This window comes from Hipposideros armiger, unplaced genomic scaffold, assembly GCF_001890085.2.
Source record: "Hipposideros armiger isolate ML-2016 unplaced genomic scaffold, ASM189008v1 scaffold_48, whole genome shotgun sequence".
NCBI classification, from domain to species: Eukaryota; Metazoa; Chordata; class Mammalia; order Chiroptera; family Hipposideridae; genus Hipposideros; species Hipposideros armiger.
Window position 1 is genome coordinate 1,591,055 of NW_017731398.1, and position 18,587 is coordinate 1,609,641.

Below are 18,587 nucleotides of genomic sequence, written 5' to 3' on the forward strand. Positions count from 1 at the left end.
CAGCTGCACCCCAGCAAGATTCCACTCTCTCATCCTTAGGCAATCAGAACTAACGGCTTTTGAAATTTATTTTTAGGCTGAGAAAATAACTGAATGTGTTCAGTCTGACACTCACACAGGTATGGTGCCCCATATTCATTCTTAGGGTTCATTGAGCTTTTGAAAAAAGTAAAGTGAAATCAGACTCTTGCTCTGGCCAGCTTGCCCGGTGCATCGGTGGGACTGGATTTCCCGGCTCCGTGGTGACCCTTCTCTCCCTAGCTCCCCAGACTGCTTGGTGCGTCCATGGAGACCTGAGTGCTTGGTGGCATTCTGACAGGTGTCCTGGGGTGGGGCTCCGCCTGTAGGGAGAGAGCTGGTCACCTCAAATGCATGAGCTTCGCGTGAAGACGCATTGAGTGAAGTGTGGTTTGGTGGCCTGGCCTGTGCATTAAGAGGCAAGTGTTGGGGGTCTGACTGCAGAACTGTAGCAGGGATATCTTCACCTCCTGACCATCATCAGTCACCTCCCTGACCATCATGCAGGGAGGGAGCTGGACCTGTCAGACTTGCCTCATCCCCATCTGTGTCCTCCTGTGCCTTGGGCACCGCTGCTCCTCCCTGCATCTGTGTTCCTGCACATGGTTCCCCCGACCTGGACCAGCCTGTTGGCTTTATGCGTGTGTCACAGCTTCAGCAGGCCGCCTGCCTGTACTGGGAGGCGTCGAGCTGTGCTGGGGCAGGTCCTCTGCAGCCGCACACAGACCACGGCGCTCCGGCAGGCTGGCGGTGCCCCGCTACAGACACCAAGCCACGCCTGGGCAGGGCTCCGGGGCCCAGCTGGCCTGTCTTTCATCCCTTCAGCTGTGGGGGGCATGCTTTCTGCAGCCCAAACAGTTCATTCATTCATTCTAGGAATGGTGCCCACGTATTTTCTGAGTATTTACTGTGTACAAGGTTCTTTGCTGAGTGTGTTTAGTTGAAGCCTTGCGATAACCCAGTGGGTAGGCATTTTCTAGGTGAAGCTCCTTCTTTACAGATTAGGAAACTGAAAGGCTAACCGATTTTCCCAAGGATGTCCATCTAGGAAGTGGCACCTGATCCAAGTGGCCCACTCCAGAAGCCCTGAGCACATGCTGGGACAGTTCTCGTGAGCGCCCCAAGAATGACCAGGGCTTTATGTGGAAAGGAGAGACAGGTTGATGCTAAGGGACATATAGCAAGCAATAAGAGGTGATCAGTGTGGGTGAGGAAGGGCCAGTGGTGCCATGGCGGTCCGTGGAGGAGGGGCGAGTTCTGGACAGGGACACGGGGTCTGAGTGAGAGGACGGTATGGAAGGAAGAGCACTCCAGAAGGAAATACGGGCACAGGAGAGGGAAGTACAGAGTGTTCCAGAAAGAGTCAGGGTGGGCTCTGACTGGTATGAAGGGTCAGTGTGGGAAGAGGAGGTGGGACCCTGAAGGATCCCTGCACACTGGGTAGGAAATGAGAATTTCTGTCTGTAGGCAGTGGGAGCCGGGGAATAGCATGATGTCTGCACTCTCAGAAGCTCACGTGTGACACAGATTGTGTGGAAGGAGCGACCGGGGACGGAAATGCTAACATCGCGTAGTCTACGGGAGAGGAAACGGGTGGCGACAGGAGGAAGGCAGGAGGGCCCAGTGTGATGATGGTGTGCGACCAGCGAGAGCAAAGCCAGGAAGAGCTGTGGGAGGTTGGTTGTGAAGCTGGACAGGTGTGGCAGTCAGGCTGGGGAACATGGCTGGAAGGCTTTACTCGGGAGGTCCTGGGTGTGTGTGTGCACTCATCTACTCCTTCATTCTGCACATTTCTATTGCATACCCAGTGGGCCCTGGAACCCTGGTTTCTGTATGCTGCAGAGATCACTACTAGACATGTAAATTTTTGCCAGCAAAGCATCACCAAGTAGCTCAGATGTGGAACTGATGAGATTGAGCCAGAGATGGTAAAGGGGAGGGGACCCCCCTGAGGTGACCCAGGAAAAGGAGCGGGCAAGGCAGGTGCCTGGAGACCCCCTGCATTAGGGTCAGAGGGAGCGAGAACCTAGAGGGTGTCCCTGAGTCAGGGGAGGGGAGGATGGGGACACATGTGTCATGGTCAGGGCCAAATTGCACAGAGGAAAGAAGGAGGGGTGTGCAGAGCCAGAGATGGAGAGAGACCTTGGCTTTTGCATCCAAGAGCTTATTTACCACCTGGACAAGGGCAGGTTTGGGAGAGCGGTGAGGCCAGAAGCCAACCTGCAGGGGCTGAAGCCAGGGCAGCCAGGAAATGACAGAGCTGGGACTAGACGGCAGGTCAGTGACATGGTCACGGAAGATGTTCAGCTGGGGAGGGATCCCCCAGACCGCTTTTGTGCTGGGCCATTCTGTCATTTTCTAGACCCCGTGCCCATCTCACCCCGATGAGGTTGCTGGCTGTCCAGTCTCCTTGCCCCTCGGCAGCTTAACCAGCTCTATTTCCGAAAGACTCAGCTGATTGCCTTGCCCTGGGAGGGCAGTGGACCACCCGGGGTCCTTGGTCATGCTCCACGACAATCGGTTCTTAAGCAGAAAAGGAGTTTATTAGAAGGAAAATGGGGTGACTCACAGATTGGACAAGAAAGCTGAAGAACCAGTCTGAGGAAAAGATCAGGAACCACAGGAACCTGGGCGACTGTCCCTGCTGCCTGAGGTGTGGCCTAGGCATGGCGGTGCTGCGGTGCGACCGCCAGTACCAGTGGCTGTGCCAAGGCCCTAGCTCAGGGTGCTGCTGCCAGCACCACGGACAGCCTGGCTTCTTGGCTCCCTGGTGCCTTTGCTCTTGGGTGGAGCACTCATTGGGGAAGGAAACAAGGAGGTCTCTCAGGAAAGGGGGCTCAGATTCTGAGTGTCCAGAAAAACAACAAATTCCCAACACGTGTCCACTTTTTCCAGGCCCATGTGTTGTTTTCACATGCTACTGTGTCTCACCAAAGACACTCAGTGTGACAACTGTCTGGTCTGTAAACTTTCAACTGGTCGGGATTGGGCCTTGAGCCTGGTGACAGGCTTACCAGATGTGAACGTGGGGTGCAGTTTCTGATGGCAGGTAGGGATCTGTGAATACACCGTGTAGCCATGGTGACGATTGAGCTGGTGTCTGGTCATTCAGAAAGAGCATCACACAGACGGGGAGGCAGGCGAGGCTGGGCCAGGCTAGTATGCACTTTATCCTGAAAGCAGAGGTGGCCTGGGAGGGGCTTTAGTAGGCGAGTAAAAGGGGCCACTTCTTAGAAAGCCTGTCGTGGTGCTGGCACGGAGAAAAGAGCTAAAGAGACTGTGAGAGACTGGATTCAAGAGATAGGAGGTATAATCAGTAGGACATGGCAACCAGCTTGATGAGGGCTACAGAGGAAAGACTCATAATGTCACCAGGATTTCTGGCATGGCCCCTGGATGACATTATTGACAATAGTGCAGGAGAAAGAGCACGTTTGTCCAGGGAGAGGATGAGTTTAGACTTGAACTTAGTACATCTGAGGTGCCTGGAACATTCCAGTGGAGATGTCTGGTGGCCTGTGGAGGTGGCCAAAGCCTGGGGTCTGGGGCCAGCTCTCCTGACGAGAGGAAGTGAGGCAGGAAGACGGCGCTAAGGATGAAACCAGCAGCAACAGGCATTTAAGGGAGGGATGGGGAGGCAGGACATGGCATTCAGTCTCAGCCAAAGCTCTGTGCATAGCCACCAGGTGCCAGGCAGCAGGGACATGTCTGTTCATGAGAAACCTGCATCCTGTGTGTGTGTGTGTGTGTTTGTGTGTTTGTGTGTGTGTGTGTCTGCAGCAGGGACACGGGCAGGACAGGGCACGAGGAGGTGGTTAGAAAGTCTCAGGTCAGGTGGTGGGGAATGGGGGTTCCGCGCTCTTCCAGGTCTCATGCAGCCAGGGTTGGGGCTGTTGGCAGAGGCCTCACGGACCACGGAGAGGAGGTTGAGTGCCCCTCTGCATGTGGAGAAAGGGAGCTTTCTCAGGAAGAGGAGGTGGTCCCGTGTCTGAGACTGCAGAGCCCGGGGAGGACAAGGGCTGACAAGCGGCTGTGGACTTGGCAGTTTGGAGGTTGGTGGAGACTCCTGGGAGGAAGTGGTCCCCATGCAGAGCAAGCAGCCCACAAATGCTGGAGCTGCTGAGGGCTGTGTTCCCAGCAGAGGGGCTCTGGGGCAAGTCCTGTAAGAGCCTGGTTCTCAGCTTCCTCAGACTCAGAAAGGAGCCCATCCTGCCAGACCCCTGTGTTCATGCAGGAATGGAGGCAGCTGCTGCCGGGAGGGTGCCACATGGTTACCACTCACAGCTTCCGCAGGGCTCCCTGGATTTACCCAACAGGCCAATGAAATGTTGCTCATTTCTCTGTCCTGAGGCGATGGGCAGTGTGGAAGGATTGCATTCTAAACCGAGAGCAGAGACTAGAAGTGGCAGGTGGTGCTGTGCCCCAGCCCTGGTCTGTGGAGGCCTATTTAGCATCTGCAGGGATAGGCCAGATGTCAGTCTGAACTCTCTGCACCCACAGGCAGGAGGAGGGCCTGTACTCGGCTTCGTCAGGGGCTGTAAGCCTCACACTTGGGCTTCCTTCCCTCGGCCTTCCTGAGTCCAGCCTCTGGGAGCCAGGCGATCCCAGCAGGAGCAGCGTCCCCGCAGCAAAGGTGCTGAAGGGACAGGGTGCGTGTGCGTCTGTGTGTGTGTGTGTGGGGGGGGGCAGATCTAGTACTTATGTGAGATAAAGGCACCTTAAAATGTGCAGGAGAAATGAAAGCCTGCTGCACCTCCCTCCACTCTTGCCACAGCCCCATCCTCAGCACACACGCTGCTTCTCGCTTCTCTCCAGCCAGGCTCTGCTCCATCTGCACAGGAAGTTTCCTTTTCTTCTTGGCTTGTCTCCTCTCTGCCCCTCCCCCAGAGGAGAATCTGTCACTTCCTCCTCCGGGCTCCTGCACCCCAAAACTGCTGTATACAGCTCTGAGATCCCCCACCTTTGTTCCCTCCAGACCATCCCTTATTCAACTCCTCATCCCTAATGCCTGGCTAAGGCCTGACACATAGTAGGTGCCCAGTAAATGTGTGCTGAGTGGCTAACAGGAGAAGAATGAAGGAACGACGGAGTTCCCAGCCTCGTCTCCCCATCTCCTCAGGCAGCTGAGTGGACATTAGTTAATCTCCATTAATCTCCATGAAGCACTGAGGAAGGAGACACGCTTGGCTGTGTGTGTGGCTGAGGGGAGGGGCGCCTTGAAGGAGCGAGGGTTTGGGGAGGGCACAGTGTCCTGTGTCGGAGGCAGGAGAAGCAGGTGTCAAGGCCGTTCCTGAGACGGAGTGGGGCGCAGCTGTGCTGGCACAGCCCACATGTGGTCAAGACCAGACTGTCCCTGTCCTTGAGTGCCAGCACGTCCCTCTTTATCTGAGGTGCTAGAGGGTTCTGAGCAAGGGAGCCAGGGCCCCAGAGCAGTTATGGTTAGTGGTGCTTTGATCTATGTGCAGGAGTTTGCAGGTGTGGAGAGGCAGGCGTGTATCTATTGAGCGTCTGTTCCATGCTGGGCAGTGCCGGTCACCTAGTGAGGAGAAGGCCGACTTTTTGCCCTTGTGTCCTTCCCGGCTGGTGAGGGAGACAGACAACGAAGCCAGCGGTTCCCGGAAGTGTTAGGTGGGGTCAAGAGGCAGTAGGGGACGATGTCTTGAAGGTTATGATACCTGGGCCGCATCTTAACAGAGGGTGACAGTGAAGCGGGTGAAGAAGGCAGCGAGGGAGAGGTACAGCCCCATGGGGAGGGAAGCAGTCTGTGCCAAGGCAGAGAGGCTGGGAGGTGAACCCGCACATCAGAAATAGTCCAGGCTGGCTGAGGAAAGGGGTCCAGAGATCACAATTCTGGGTGCCACACTGGGGAGCTTAAACCTTATCCTGTAAACAATAGTGAGCCATCGGAATGTTTTAATTTGGAGAATGATCTGGTCAGGGTTTTGTTCCAGAAGGGTCACTAGGCTGCCTACAGGGAAGGGGCTGAAGGGGTTAAGGTCAAGGGCTGTGGGACTAAAGAAGGGAGCGCGTCATTATAATCTGGACGAGGATGACGAGTGTCTGCGCAGGGATAGATTAGAGGTGTTTACAAGACTGAATCCATAGATTGAGGGAGAGGAGCTAGAGGGGAGGAGTCATGGATGACTTGTCTCCAAATTAAGCAAAACGGTGGATGCTGCTCAGTGACCTGGGATCAAGAGTGGCTTTGGGAGAAGATAATGACTTCATTTGAAGTGCCTGAGGCATGTCCAAATAGAGGTGACCAGTGGCCAGTTAAGATGAAAGCCTGGAGCTTAGGATAAGACGGCAACACAGGAATTACTTAAAAGCTGTAGGAAGGATGGGATCTCCTGGGGGGATTGTCCCGGAAGAGAAGGGCTAATGACAGACATTTGGGAACACTGCGGGGTGGGGGTGGGGGCTACTGAGGAAGAGGGAGTCGGGAAGGAAACCAGGGGAGCGTGGACTTGCGCACACCGGGAGTTTCTGGAGTGGTCAGTTGCGTCCGGTACCACAGTCAGGTCCAATCAGGTGAGAACTGAATCGTGTCCTTCAGATGTTGCAACACGGAGGTCGGCCGTGACTGTGATAAGTTCATGGCCAGTGCCCATGTAGAAGAAAGTGTGGCAAGTAGCAATGAAGGGCCTGCATCTGGTCCTGCTTGTGAGCAGGGCTGCAGGGGAGGAAGCCGGGCCAGGGCTGGGAAGATGCACCCCGCAGGTGGGAAGACCTGCGCCAGAGCCCGGCTGTTCACTCACCAGCACTGCGGCTCCCAGTTTCCTCGTCTGTGAAATGGGGACAGGTCGGAGAGGCTCAGCACCTCACATGGCACAGAGGAGGGGGCAGGAAGGAAGGTCAGCTCTGCCTTGTCATTGATTGGCGTGGGGTCAGGGTCTGACCAGGGGAACAGTGGTGCTGTTCAAAGAAAGTAGGGGGTCAGAGAGGGGGAAAGAATGCTGTCCTTGGACAGATACCCCAATCCAGGGTTCCCTCTACTACCCTCAAAAAGAGTCACGCTCTCCCCTGAGACATTTTAGATCTTGTATTGTAGAAAAAAATACATAAAAGATTTTTCTTTTTCCCTTTGGGACAAGTGTGGATACAGATCAAATTTTTCCTACCATTTTATGCAATTATGTAGATGTGTAATAGGAGAAATTCTCCTGAGTTCATTTCTGCTAGTTTTTCCTTTAATTGTGTCACTTGGAAGCTGTAAAGCACTCGTTTATGATTGTAGCAGGTGGGACATTTTGAGAAAGTCAGTCCCCTTAAAACTTCATCGTTTACAGTCTGCCTCTCTGTGCTGGGCTGATTTTTGTGGCATCTTACATGGTGTTGTAATTAAGTTTTGTTTAAAACATTTTTAGATTAATAATTTTCCTAACATGTTGTTAAAATCCCGTTGACGAGGTGATTTATAATTTGCTTCCACAGATAATCAGTCGGGCAAACATAAAGATAAGAGAAAAAGCTCACTAGACATCAGGGCTGGTGGCGCTCGAGCGAGTGAAGGTAGGTGCCAAGGACAAGAGGGGAGCATATTATCACCCAGAGTGGGACGCACGCAGACCCGGAACCTCTCCCCACCTCATCTCCAGGCCACTGCACACCCCCAGTCCAGGACAGGGGAGAGGAGCCTCTGGCAACCTGTGTCATTTCTCCCTTGCCCCCAACTCCTGCCACTGGGCTCCACTCTGAGCCTTTTGATGGGGTCAGGGAATAAAGGAAAAAAAGGTATATTTTACTATCTATTCAAGAGTTGATTTCCTAAAATGTAAGAGCGGAAGGTGTCAGTTTATCTGCTGTAATGCATTTGGAAATTCTTAACAACATACAGCTGCTCCTTAAGTAACACTGTTTTGTTCAACATCGTTTTTTATAATGATAAGGAAAAAAATCGACTCCTGGCAGGGCCACTGTGTGGGTGTCCACGTTCCTCCCAGGCTTGTGTGGATTTTCCCCAGGGTCCCAGTTTCCTCTCATGTCCCAAAGATGTGACATGAGGTGACTGGGGTGTCTAAACTATCCCAGTCTGATGACTCGGGGTGTGGGTGGCCCTGCGATGCAGGGTGGGGTCTCGCCTGGTGCTCTGAGCTGCTGGGAGAGGGTCCAGCGCCCCCTGTCACCCTGAACTGGAATAAGCGGGTTGGGAAACAATGATCTCACTTGTTTTTATTCATCTTAAGTATATGTACAGCTCACATTTATTTCCGTGTTTAATATTAGAAGTCTGGTGATGTTTCTGTGACCAGAAGTATGCAGTAGGAACTTAACTCTTGTTTCTATCAGTTAGCCCCGGGTAAAACCGGTTTCATTATATGTCATTTTGCTTAAAATTGCAGTTTCCAAGAACATATCAACAGCATTAAGTGAGAACTCACTGTATTTTGTTGTGGGGTGCAATTTTCCATAGAGGCCTCGCTTTGGGTGGGGAGGTGAGCTGCATTTTGGCGTGTGAAAGACTGATTTAAGCAAATATTATTTCAGTTCTAATTGGAACAAATTTTTTTTTTTTTTTTAGCTGAGCCATCCTGCCACCTGTTGGCAGCTCAGCGGCTGCTCAGCTCGGGCCGGGACTTGAACTGCTGTTGCTCAGAGCTCAAACTCTTGAGCGAGCTCTTAACCCACTGAGCCACTCAGCCGGCCCAGAACATAATTTTTAAAGATTATGTAGATATGTGGCCTGAATGATTGAGTAGCTTAAAAATGTACTGAAATTACTTAGATAGTGTGGAAGCAAATATTACCGCTAGCTGTGTGCTTTCTTTGACCCAAAGATGAACTGGGAAGTGTACGGAGTTGTTACTAGACAAAAAGCCAGAATTTTCCAGGGCAATAACAACTGGATTATACAGTGGAGATCCAGCACCTGCCCTGATGTCCCTCACAGGTTTGCTGTGAGGGTCAGACGTGCCGTGTGGCACCAGCAGGGAGGCCCAGGGAAGGACATGGGCTCTGACCTCACAATGACCTCGATCCAAGTCCCAGCAGCTTCTGTGCTGCCATTTCCTCGTTGTAAAGTGGGGATAATTACATTGTCCACAGAGCAGTGTGTGCAATGCCTGGTGACGGCAGTGGTGGCGGCCGTCATCTTCCTCATCCTGGCTGTCAGGTCACAGCCCCTGATCCTCTGCAGGGCAGGGGCCAGGTCACTTAGGCCCACAGCCATCCTCACCACCACACTCTTAACTTCTTCTCATCCTTTGGATGACTTTGTCCATTTCTGTAGAAGAGTTAAACGTTTTCCTTTTAATGTTTTTGGTTTTTAACCACTATTCTTTTTTAGCTATCATTTACGTATCATAAAGTTCAGATATTAAGTGTTCAGTTCAATGAGTTTTGACAGTTCTCTACACTCATGTAACCACTACCCAACACAGATACAGAAAATATACACCCTTTTTCTCCCCCACACACCGTTACCACGGAGGCAAACCCTTATTGCTAGCACCGTAAATCCGTTTGGCCTCTTGTGCTCCACGGAGTGGCATCAGAGCCTGTACTCCTGGTTTCTGGCTCTTTCCCTCATGTCAGTGTATCTGAGATTCATCTGTGTTGCTAGAGGTATCAGTAGTCCATTCATTTTCTCGCTCAGTAGTACCCCGTTATATGAATATGCCAGTTTGTTAACCCATTCTCTTAATGGGCGTCTGTGTTCATCTTTCCCTTTGGGGCTGTTAAGAATAAAGCAGCATGAGTGTTTTCATACAAGGCTCTTTGTGTGGACACGTGTGTTTGCTGGGCCTTTGGGCAGCTGCAAACGGTTCCACCTGGGTTGTAGCATGTCCCGCTCTGTCATTCATATAGGAGTTCCAGCTCTTCTAATCTGCCCATACTGTGTTATACCAGCATTTTAAATTTCAGGCATTCTGTTTATGGGGTTTTAATTTTTCAGATGACTAGTGGGGTTGGGCACCCCTTTCCTATGCCTATTGCCCATTTGGGTATCCGCTTTTGTGGAGTACTGTTCAACTATTTTACCCATTTTTATAATTAGCCTATCTTTTTCTTGTTAGTTTGTAGGAATTCTTTTAGATATGGGTCCTCTATTGGATGTATGTGTCACAAATATGTTTTCTTAGTCTGTGGTTTGCCTTTCCACTCTCTTAATGGTCTTTTAATGAACAGAGATTCTTAATTTTAATAAAGTTCATTTTGTCAGTATCTTCTTTCACAGCTTGTGTCCTTTTTAAGAAATCTTTCTCTATACCAAGATCAACCTTTATTGTTTTATCTTCCACTTTAGGTCTGTGATCCATTTCAAATTAACTTTTACGTCTGGTAAGGGTAGAGATCAAGGATGAATCCCCCTACGTGGAAATCCAATTTCCCCCTCACTGTATTGAAAAAAGCCATGTTTTGCAGTAGCATCATTATTGTAAATCAGGTGACTCCTAGTCTATGGCCTGTTTCCAGACTCTGTTCTTTGTCATTGCTCTGTTAGTCTGTGCTTGTACCAGTGCTATCAATTGCTCCCACCTTATGGAAAGTTTTGATACCAGGTAGTGTAAATTTCTTCTATCTTGGCTATTCTAGATCCTTTGCATTTCCATATGACGTTTAGAATTGTTTTTAGTTTACACACACACACACACACACACACACACACACACACAAAACCTCTTGGATTTTTATCTAAAAAAAAATCCTATGAAGTGCTCTGAACCTATAGTATTTGGGGAAAATGGAAATCTCACTCAGGGACTGAAAGGGTGGGGTTAAGTTCTGTCCTCTGCTTCAGTGTCTTTATTTCCTCTCAGCAGTGTTTTGCATTTTCAGTATATAAATCTTGCACATCTTTCATTAGCATTATTCCTAAATATTGGTGTTTTTTGATGCTGTCACATCATAGTGGTTGCTTTTTATTTTAATTTCCAACTGTTTGTTGCTAGCATACAGAAACACGTTGATGTGTTGACCTTGTACCAAGTGAGCTTGATAAACTTACTCAGTGATCGTAAGGGTAGTTAGTGTTTGTACAGATGTTTCTGCATACAGAGTCACGACAACTTTATACCTTTTCTTTTTCTAACTTTATTAATATTTACATTACTGTTTGGTTTTTGTAAGCATATGTCACTTTCATTATATTTTAAAATGAGAACAAGTTCTTTTATGACATAGTGCTAAAACAGTGGTTTTTATTTTTGGCTTAATGACCAGTTGGGTAAAATGGAAAGTTGACAACCATATGCTGGTCACCAAAATTAGACAAAGAGTTTTGTCGGTCCCCAACATTTAAAGCATTGGTTAGCCTTGCACGGTGCTTCTCCTTGGGCCTTGGTCTGGGAACACGAGGCTGTCACACCCGGCTGTGGTCCTGTAAGGCCTGACAGTGGGGCTTTCAGGGGGACACACAGAACTCTATGTGAAAATTTTCTCCTGCCTGGGCACTGCTCGGGTTCTCCCCACCCCAAAGGGACCACACTTTGACAGGAGCAACCAAAAATTAACAAACTTTAGAGCCTAGGCGTTGCTGCTTGCCTTGTTTAAGGTATTTACCTAATTATGCTAGATTAAGCCTAACGGTGGAAAGCACCAAAGGGTGCCTTGAAAACTGTAACCAGAAAGTCATGTATTTCAGTTCATGATGAGTTGTATTTCTCGCTCTTGCCATATATGAGACAAAGAGTCTGTGTAACTATCTTCCAAAACATTCTTACTCCTGGAGCGCGGCAAGCTGGAGAGTTCTAAAGCCTTATTGTTAGAAACACGAAAGAGGCTCACTGTTTGGCCGTGGCTTACTGGATTGTCCCCTCTGTTTTCTCTCTGGTCGGTGACGTCAGATGTTCGATCTGTGGGGGCACGTGCATCCTGTGCCTAGAACTGAAGGAAGCGGAGTTGGTTATGCCAGGATCCCAGGCTTGTTAGGATGGGAAGGAAGCTCAGTGACTGTGTAGCTCTGTTCCTACCCCTCCCTGTGCAGCTGGGCACACGGAGGCTGGGGCGGGGGGCGGAGCCCTCGGCTGGGCCTGCCCTGACCTCTGCTCATATGATCTGTCCACAGTGACCAGCCAGAGACGACACTCCTCCATGGCCCGGATACATTCCATGACCATCGAGGCGCCTATCACCAAGGTGAGGCCTCCACTGAGCACAGTCGTTCTTGGTTCTCCCCGCTGATTGTCCCCAATGGGGAAAAACGGGGACCCACGACAATCCCAGCACTGTCCTAGGCATGTGGCATGAACAGTTACCTGGTCTGTCAGCCTTGAGTGCCCTGGCCAGGCTGACCCTGGATTGCTGTTCCATTGTTTTTAAGGTTATAAAAACTCTTCTCTTTCCATATTGTAGGTAATCAATATTATCAATGCTGCCCAGGAAAACAGCCCTGTGACTGTGACAGAAGCATTGGATCGCGTGCTGGAAATCCTAAGAACCACTGAGTTATACTCACCGCAGTTTGGAGCCAAGGACGACGACCCTCATGCCAACGACCTCGTCGGGGGTCTCATGTCTGTGAGTGGACTGGCCAGGCTGCTTCCCATTTGTTCTCCAGGGATTTGCTCACGGGCTGCGACACCGAGCTCTCTGCACGTTGCCCGGGCTCGCTGTCCTCTGTCCATAGCCGTCCTCCATCTGCTGCCTCCCACCCAGGGACCTCAGTGTGGAACAGAAAGGGAGGAGCGTTTTCTAGACACTGCTGAGCCGGTGCTCCATTTTTGCTTAGAGGGGTTCTACTAGTTATTTATTTAAATAAAACTTAATTATTTTAAAGATTCTGAAGACGGGGGCAGGAAAAACGACATGAAATGCTACATACCACATTACAAACCGGAAAGACTGTATATGTTTAAAGAGGCCCCAAGGGAGGGGCATGGTTTCCCTCCAAACATCCTGTGTGGATTGGGTGACTCTGGGAAAGAAGGGCTTGGGACCATTTCATCAGGAGGGGCTTTGTACATGGGCTCTCGAGGGGTCCTGGATGGCTTCTCCAGCCCAGCTAGTATAGAGGTCTCACCGGGGAAGAACAGCTGTCATTCCATTGCTGTCTTGTTACCTTCGTGTTGGTGGCCTGGGAGCAGCTCTCGCCCCATGATTCTGCTGGGCTGAGTGAGGTGCTCAGACAGCGAGGAAGAAGCCAACTTTCCAGAGGAAGCCTGGCTTCCATTAGGGTGAAGAGGGTGCAGAGGGGTCAAGGGCAGAGGGGTGTTGCCCCTAAGAAACCAAACTGTCCCCAGTGCCGGCTGGCCCCTTCTACTGTCCTGCCCCTGCCTCACCGGGTCCTTTCAGCATTGGGCTTGTGCTCCCAGGGGAGTGACCGAGGGCCGTCAGCCTTGGGGTGCACTGATGGACCGGGCTGCCCTGAGCTGTCCTCTGGCACCGACTGTCCAGGGGTCCTCAGGAAGTAAAGAAAAGTTATGACTTCTCTTTATCTTGTTTTCTTGATTTTTATTAGGATGGTTTGCGAAGACTATCTGGGAATGAATGTGTTCTTTCAACAAAAAGTAAGTTTTTCCTTTTTAACTTTTTGCATCACTGTTAATTATAGTCAAGTTTAAATGATGAAAATAAATTTTTTAGTTTTTCTCGTCAGTGAGTAGTGTCTTGGTATATCATCATACCTCAGAAACCAAGCACTATTCTGCAGGAACAGTTAATGCCATGATTCCATCTCCCAATTCCATCACTTTGCAGACCTTCAGCAGGTTTCGAGCAGTCCAATCCCTCCCATTTCCCTTCACGACATCCCCCCGCGGATAGCTCGGGCCATGGAAAATGAGGACTACTGGGACTTTAATATCTTTGAGCTGGAGGCTGCCACTCAGAAAAGGTGAGTCCACGTGGAGCTCAGCAGACAGAGAGCTTGGTGCCAGGGGCCTGTGGAGAAAGCCACCCGAGTTTGGGTTCTGCAGAGAGCTGGTCCCTGGTCCCCGGGGAAGGAGGCTCAGAACAGAGCAGGCCAGCAGGTGTCCCCGAGTCACCTGGGCCTGGGCCTCAGCAAGGCGATCGGTGAGAAGCTGGGGGAGTCTTCGTGGTCAGGACTCCTGGAGATTAGTTCTCTAAGCAGCAGTGTGTTTTCTGTAAAATATGGATGTTGATTTCTCTAAGTAGTAACAAGTTGAAATGGCAGCAAAGAGCCCCACCCAGCGTCTAGAGCTAGAAATGAAAAATGCACAAACACAGTCATTGGAGAGGAGCTGGCCCCAGATCTCGGTTGCTGTGTTGGTGACAGGCATGAGGAGACCCAAAACTCCAGTCATCCTGGGCTGGGTGTGACCACAGAGTGGGGACGACTGGGACTGCACCTTTAATTTTGTCCTGGCTGGACAACAACTCTTAACCAAAGGGCTAGGGCTGATTGGGAGCACAGGAGAGGGGTGTCATGGCTGGTGCCGACCAGGCCGCCCTTCAGGGTGACAGAGGCAGTCACAAGAGAGGAGCGGGGTGCTCTCTTGGGCTCACTATGGGATAATGCTCAGGTCGCATCCCAGTCTGGGTTTCGTGTCCCCTGGGCAGCCCGCCTCTTGCTCACGCTGAGTCAGCGTGATACTCAGTCTGCTTCCACGCACCCAGCACAGTCACGGACAGTGGAAAAGAACTCCCCACAGCAGGTGACTCTCTGAGCACCTGGTTTACACACTAGTGACACGGCATTCATGTGAATCGGGTCAGGGCTGGTGACCTCAGGTCCTATTAGCCTGATCACCTCGGACACTCCTCAGCACAGCCACCCAAGCCAAAGGCCAGGTGCTGGATCAGGTGGCTTCTCAAGGAAGGCCCGACTTGGTGGCCAGTCCATCCCCCACTTCTAAGGGGAAACCTTTATACTCAGCACCCACCTCCAGATGGTCAAGACCATCACGTGGCATGTGACAGTGTCTGGCTTGGGTGCACTCATCAGAAACTGTTAACTCTCTTCAGGCAGGACATCTAGCCAGTGGCGTAGGTTCAGCATGTCCTAAAGAGAAGATAGGGTTCAAAGTGGCACAAATTTAGTCTGGTGACAAACATGCAGATTCTGAGGAATCTACTAGTGTGAGGAGGAGGCTGAGCAAACCTTGGCCGCCCAGTGAGCCCTGCCTCAGTGCTTACTCCCCCTCTCTGAAGTCTGACTCAGGTTTAGTTGTTGGATCTGAACCCGTTCAGGGCTGCAGACACTTTGCCTATGTCTTGATGTTATGAATATTTTTCTCTCTAGGCCTTTAATTTATCTTGGTCTCAAAATCTTTGCTCGCTTTGGAATCTGTGAATTCTTAAACTGCTCCGAGACAACGCTGAGATCATGGTTACAAATTATCGAAGCCAACTACCATTCTTCTAACCCCTACCACAATTCTACACATTCTGCTGACGTGCTGCACGCCACGGCCTATTTCCTCTGCAGAGAGAGGATAAAGGTGAGCTGTGTTTCTGCTGCCTCTGCCAGCCCCCGCCGCCATGCAGTGCAACTGCTCAGAAGCGTCGGTCCCTGCAGTGTGCAGCCCGGCCCAGGAAGGCTGTGGCTGCATGGGGCTCTGGGGAGTCGATGTGTTAACTCAGGATACGGCCCCAGCATTCACTGGGAGTATGAGGAGCGGGAATTGTTCCCAGGGAGAAATACAGCAAGAAATGGAGAGGGCTGTGTTTCTGGGCGGGGGGGGGGGGGGGGGGTGTCTCACTCAGAACCTATAGACACGTACAGCCCTCTAAGGGCCCCACCTGTCCCCTCAGACTCATGTCCAGCACACATGCTGAGTAAATGTTAGCTCCTTACCCTAGAGTATAGGGCAGACCTCAGAGCTGATCTTTCAGTTGCCTTTTCTTGCTCCCTCCAGGGTTTATCGTTTTGTTTTTAAAGAAAGCTCATGACCAGGAGTGAGGGAGAATAGGATTCCAGAGAGGGGACTGTTTTATAAAGTACAAAAATAAATGGCAGGGGGAGGACATGTGTCATTATGGACCATATAAAGACAACCCAATTTTTGCTGTAATGTATTGCACTCTGTAGATAGCTTTCTGAATATATATTTGTATGTTAACTTAAAACCATTTTAATATCATTTATTGAGCTGTGACTCACATCATAGAATCCACCCATTTATTCCTCTCTGTTGAGGACATCTCTGCATTAGCTTGTGTGAGACTGTGACTCTGGGAATGTTTCCTAATCTAGGACTTAGGCAAACAACTTTCACCAGAGGGGCATGGAAGCTGGATTTGCACAATAGAAATCTGAAACAGTCTTAGGTTAAAGTAATATGGCAGAAAGAACATGCACATAAGGCTTCCTTGCTCTCAACGGAGTGCCCCAGTTTTGAAAGATCTCTTGTTCTCAGCAAATTTTAGATCCAGTCGATGAGGCCGCCGCCCTCATTGCGGCCACCATTCACGATGTGGACCACCCTGGGAGAACCAACTCTTTCCTTTGCAACGCGGGGAGCGAGCTGGCCATCCTGTACAACGATACTGCCGTGCTGGAGAGCCACCACGCGGCCTTGGCCTTCCAGCTGACCACTCGGGAGGATCAGTGCAACATCTTCAAAAACATGGAGAGGTAGGCATGAGCAGGAAAGGATGTCGGTCTCTTTCTAACAGCTTTATCCAGATAAGTTCACATCCTATCCAGTGGCGCCAAAAAAATGTATACACATTTTAAGAAACAAAAACTGTATTAAAATTCTAATACTCAATATATACCGATAACAAAAGATGAATACAAGTCACGTTTGACTTCTGCAGTTATAAGAGGTGCTCAAAGTGGTTCCCATCAGCGTCCAGACACTTCTGATGACGGCAAATTACAACTTGAGCAATGTAGCAAAGTGTCCACATTTTTTGGCCACCCATGGTATTCAGAGTGCAACCATCACCACAATCAAATGTAGGACATTTTCATCAGCTCCTATAAAACCCCAAACACATTTGAGCAGGCACACCTGACTCACCCACACAACTACCAATCTTCTTCCTTCCTGTTATGGACATTTCATGTAAATGGATGCACACTCAATATGTGCTCTTTTGTGACTGGCAACTGTCACTTAGCACAGTGTTTTCAAGGTTCAGCTCCTTTGTGTCTTGACATTTCAAGACAAGGAAGTAGAATGCTGACATGTCGAGCTTTTAGAGACTCAGCTGTCATCTTACCTCTCTGCCTGGAACAGTCCCCTCAGTGCACTCCTGCGCCTAGCGTATTTCACACGTCACTTCTCTGAGGAAGCCTTCCCTGACCCCTCACACTAAGTATCAAGTCCCAAGTTCCTTGGTAGCACTTGTCACATTTAAAAATAGTCATCTCTCATTAATGGTCTAATGGCTGATTCAATTGTAAGCTTATATGCATCACTGTTCCCTCAGCATCTAGCATGGTGCCCGGTATGTGATGGGGCTTAATACCAGGTGGAAGAAGGAAGAAGTGCTCTGTCATGAAGACTACTTATTAATTTGGATTTTTAAAAAAAGAGACTTCTGATTTTACTAAACTCCATTTGCCGCGTTCAGAATTACAAAGGTAGATTTCATAGGTTTTATTCAGTTACTTGTGTGTATATATATTTATTATATACATATAGTGTACAATTTATATACATATATCACATCTTATACAACACACATCACATACATCTTATACATTGTTATATACCATAAATACATACATATAAAGTACATATATACATAAATAATATACATATTATGTACATGTTTTATACATTATATACATGTTCTATAATATGCATAACTCATGTATAATATATATCACACACATATCACCTATGATATAACATACATATCACATATGCTATAATACATTTATCACATCACACAGACGACAGACGCATAATCACATTATAATATATGCTATCATTGCATTGTATAGTACGCTTGTTGCATATGCTATATAATATGCTTATCACATGCTATATGATACGCTCATCACAAATGCTATATAACACTTATTACATATGCTATCTGGAACGCTTATCACATGCTATATAATACTTATCACATTTGCTGTCATGATACGCTTATCACATGCTATATAAAACTTATCACACATGCTGTCATGATACGCTTATCACATACGCTATATAACACTTATCACATACGCTATATAACACTTATCACATGTGCTATATAACACTTATCACATGTGCTATATAACACTTATCGCATATGCTATATAACACTTATCGCATAGGCTGTCATCATGATGTGCTCATCACATGTGCTATATAACACTTATCACATAGGCTGTCATCATGAGGCGCTCATCACATGCTATATAACACTTATCACATATGCTACATGATGCGCTCATCGCATATGCTATATAACTTATCACATATGCTATATGACACTTATCACATGCGCTATATAACACTTATCACATAGGCTGACATCAAGATGCGCTCATCACATGTGCTATATAACGCTTATCACATATGCTATATAACGCTTATCACATATGCTATATAACGCTCATCGCATATGCTATATAAGACATCACATATGCTATATAACACTTATCGCATATGCTATATAACACTTATCGCATAGGCTGTCATCATGATGCCCTCATCACATATGCTATATAACACTTATCACATAGGCTGTCATCATGATGCGCTCATCACATATGCTATATA

General features: G+C 49.0%; 1 protein-coding gene and 1 long non-coding RNA gene across 2 annotated transcripts in view; one reads left to right on the forward strand and one right to left on the reverse strand.

Annotated features, from left to right (window-relative positions):
• The window catches only part of PDE8A (phosphodiesterase 8A), a 104,343-nt gene that overhangs the window by 77,950 nt on the left and 7,806 nt on the right, over positions 1–18,587 (forward strand). The window contains exons 11-18 of the mRNA XM_019640173.1: positions 77–119; positions 7,453–7,530; positions 12,026–12,096; positions 12,313–12,477; positions 13,418–13,466; positions 13,657–13,792; positions 15,161–15,359; positions 16,278–16,495. Of these exons, the coding sequence (XP_019495718.1) occupies positions 77–119; positions 7,453–7,530; positions 12,026–12,096; positions 12,313–12,477; positions 13,418–13,466; positions 13,657–13,792; positions 15,161–15,359; positions 16,278–16,495 (959 nt within the window). The remainder of the gene's footprint in view (positions 1–76; positions 120–7,452; positions 7,531–12,025; positions 12,097–12,312; positions 12,478–13,417; positions 13,467–13,656; positions 13,793–15,160; positions 15,360–16,277; positions 16,496–18,587) is intronic.
• Positions 10,640–15,154, reverse strand: LOC109381477 (uncharacterized). The gene is made up of 3 exons (XR_002123756.1): positions 13,944–15,154; positions 12,416–12,619; positions 10,640–11,844 (listed from the first exon to the last, which is right to left on the reverse strand). It is a non-coding gene; the product is annotated as an uncharacterized LOC109381477 (long non-coding RNA).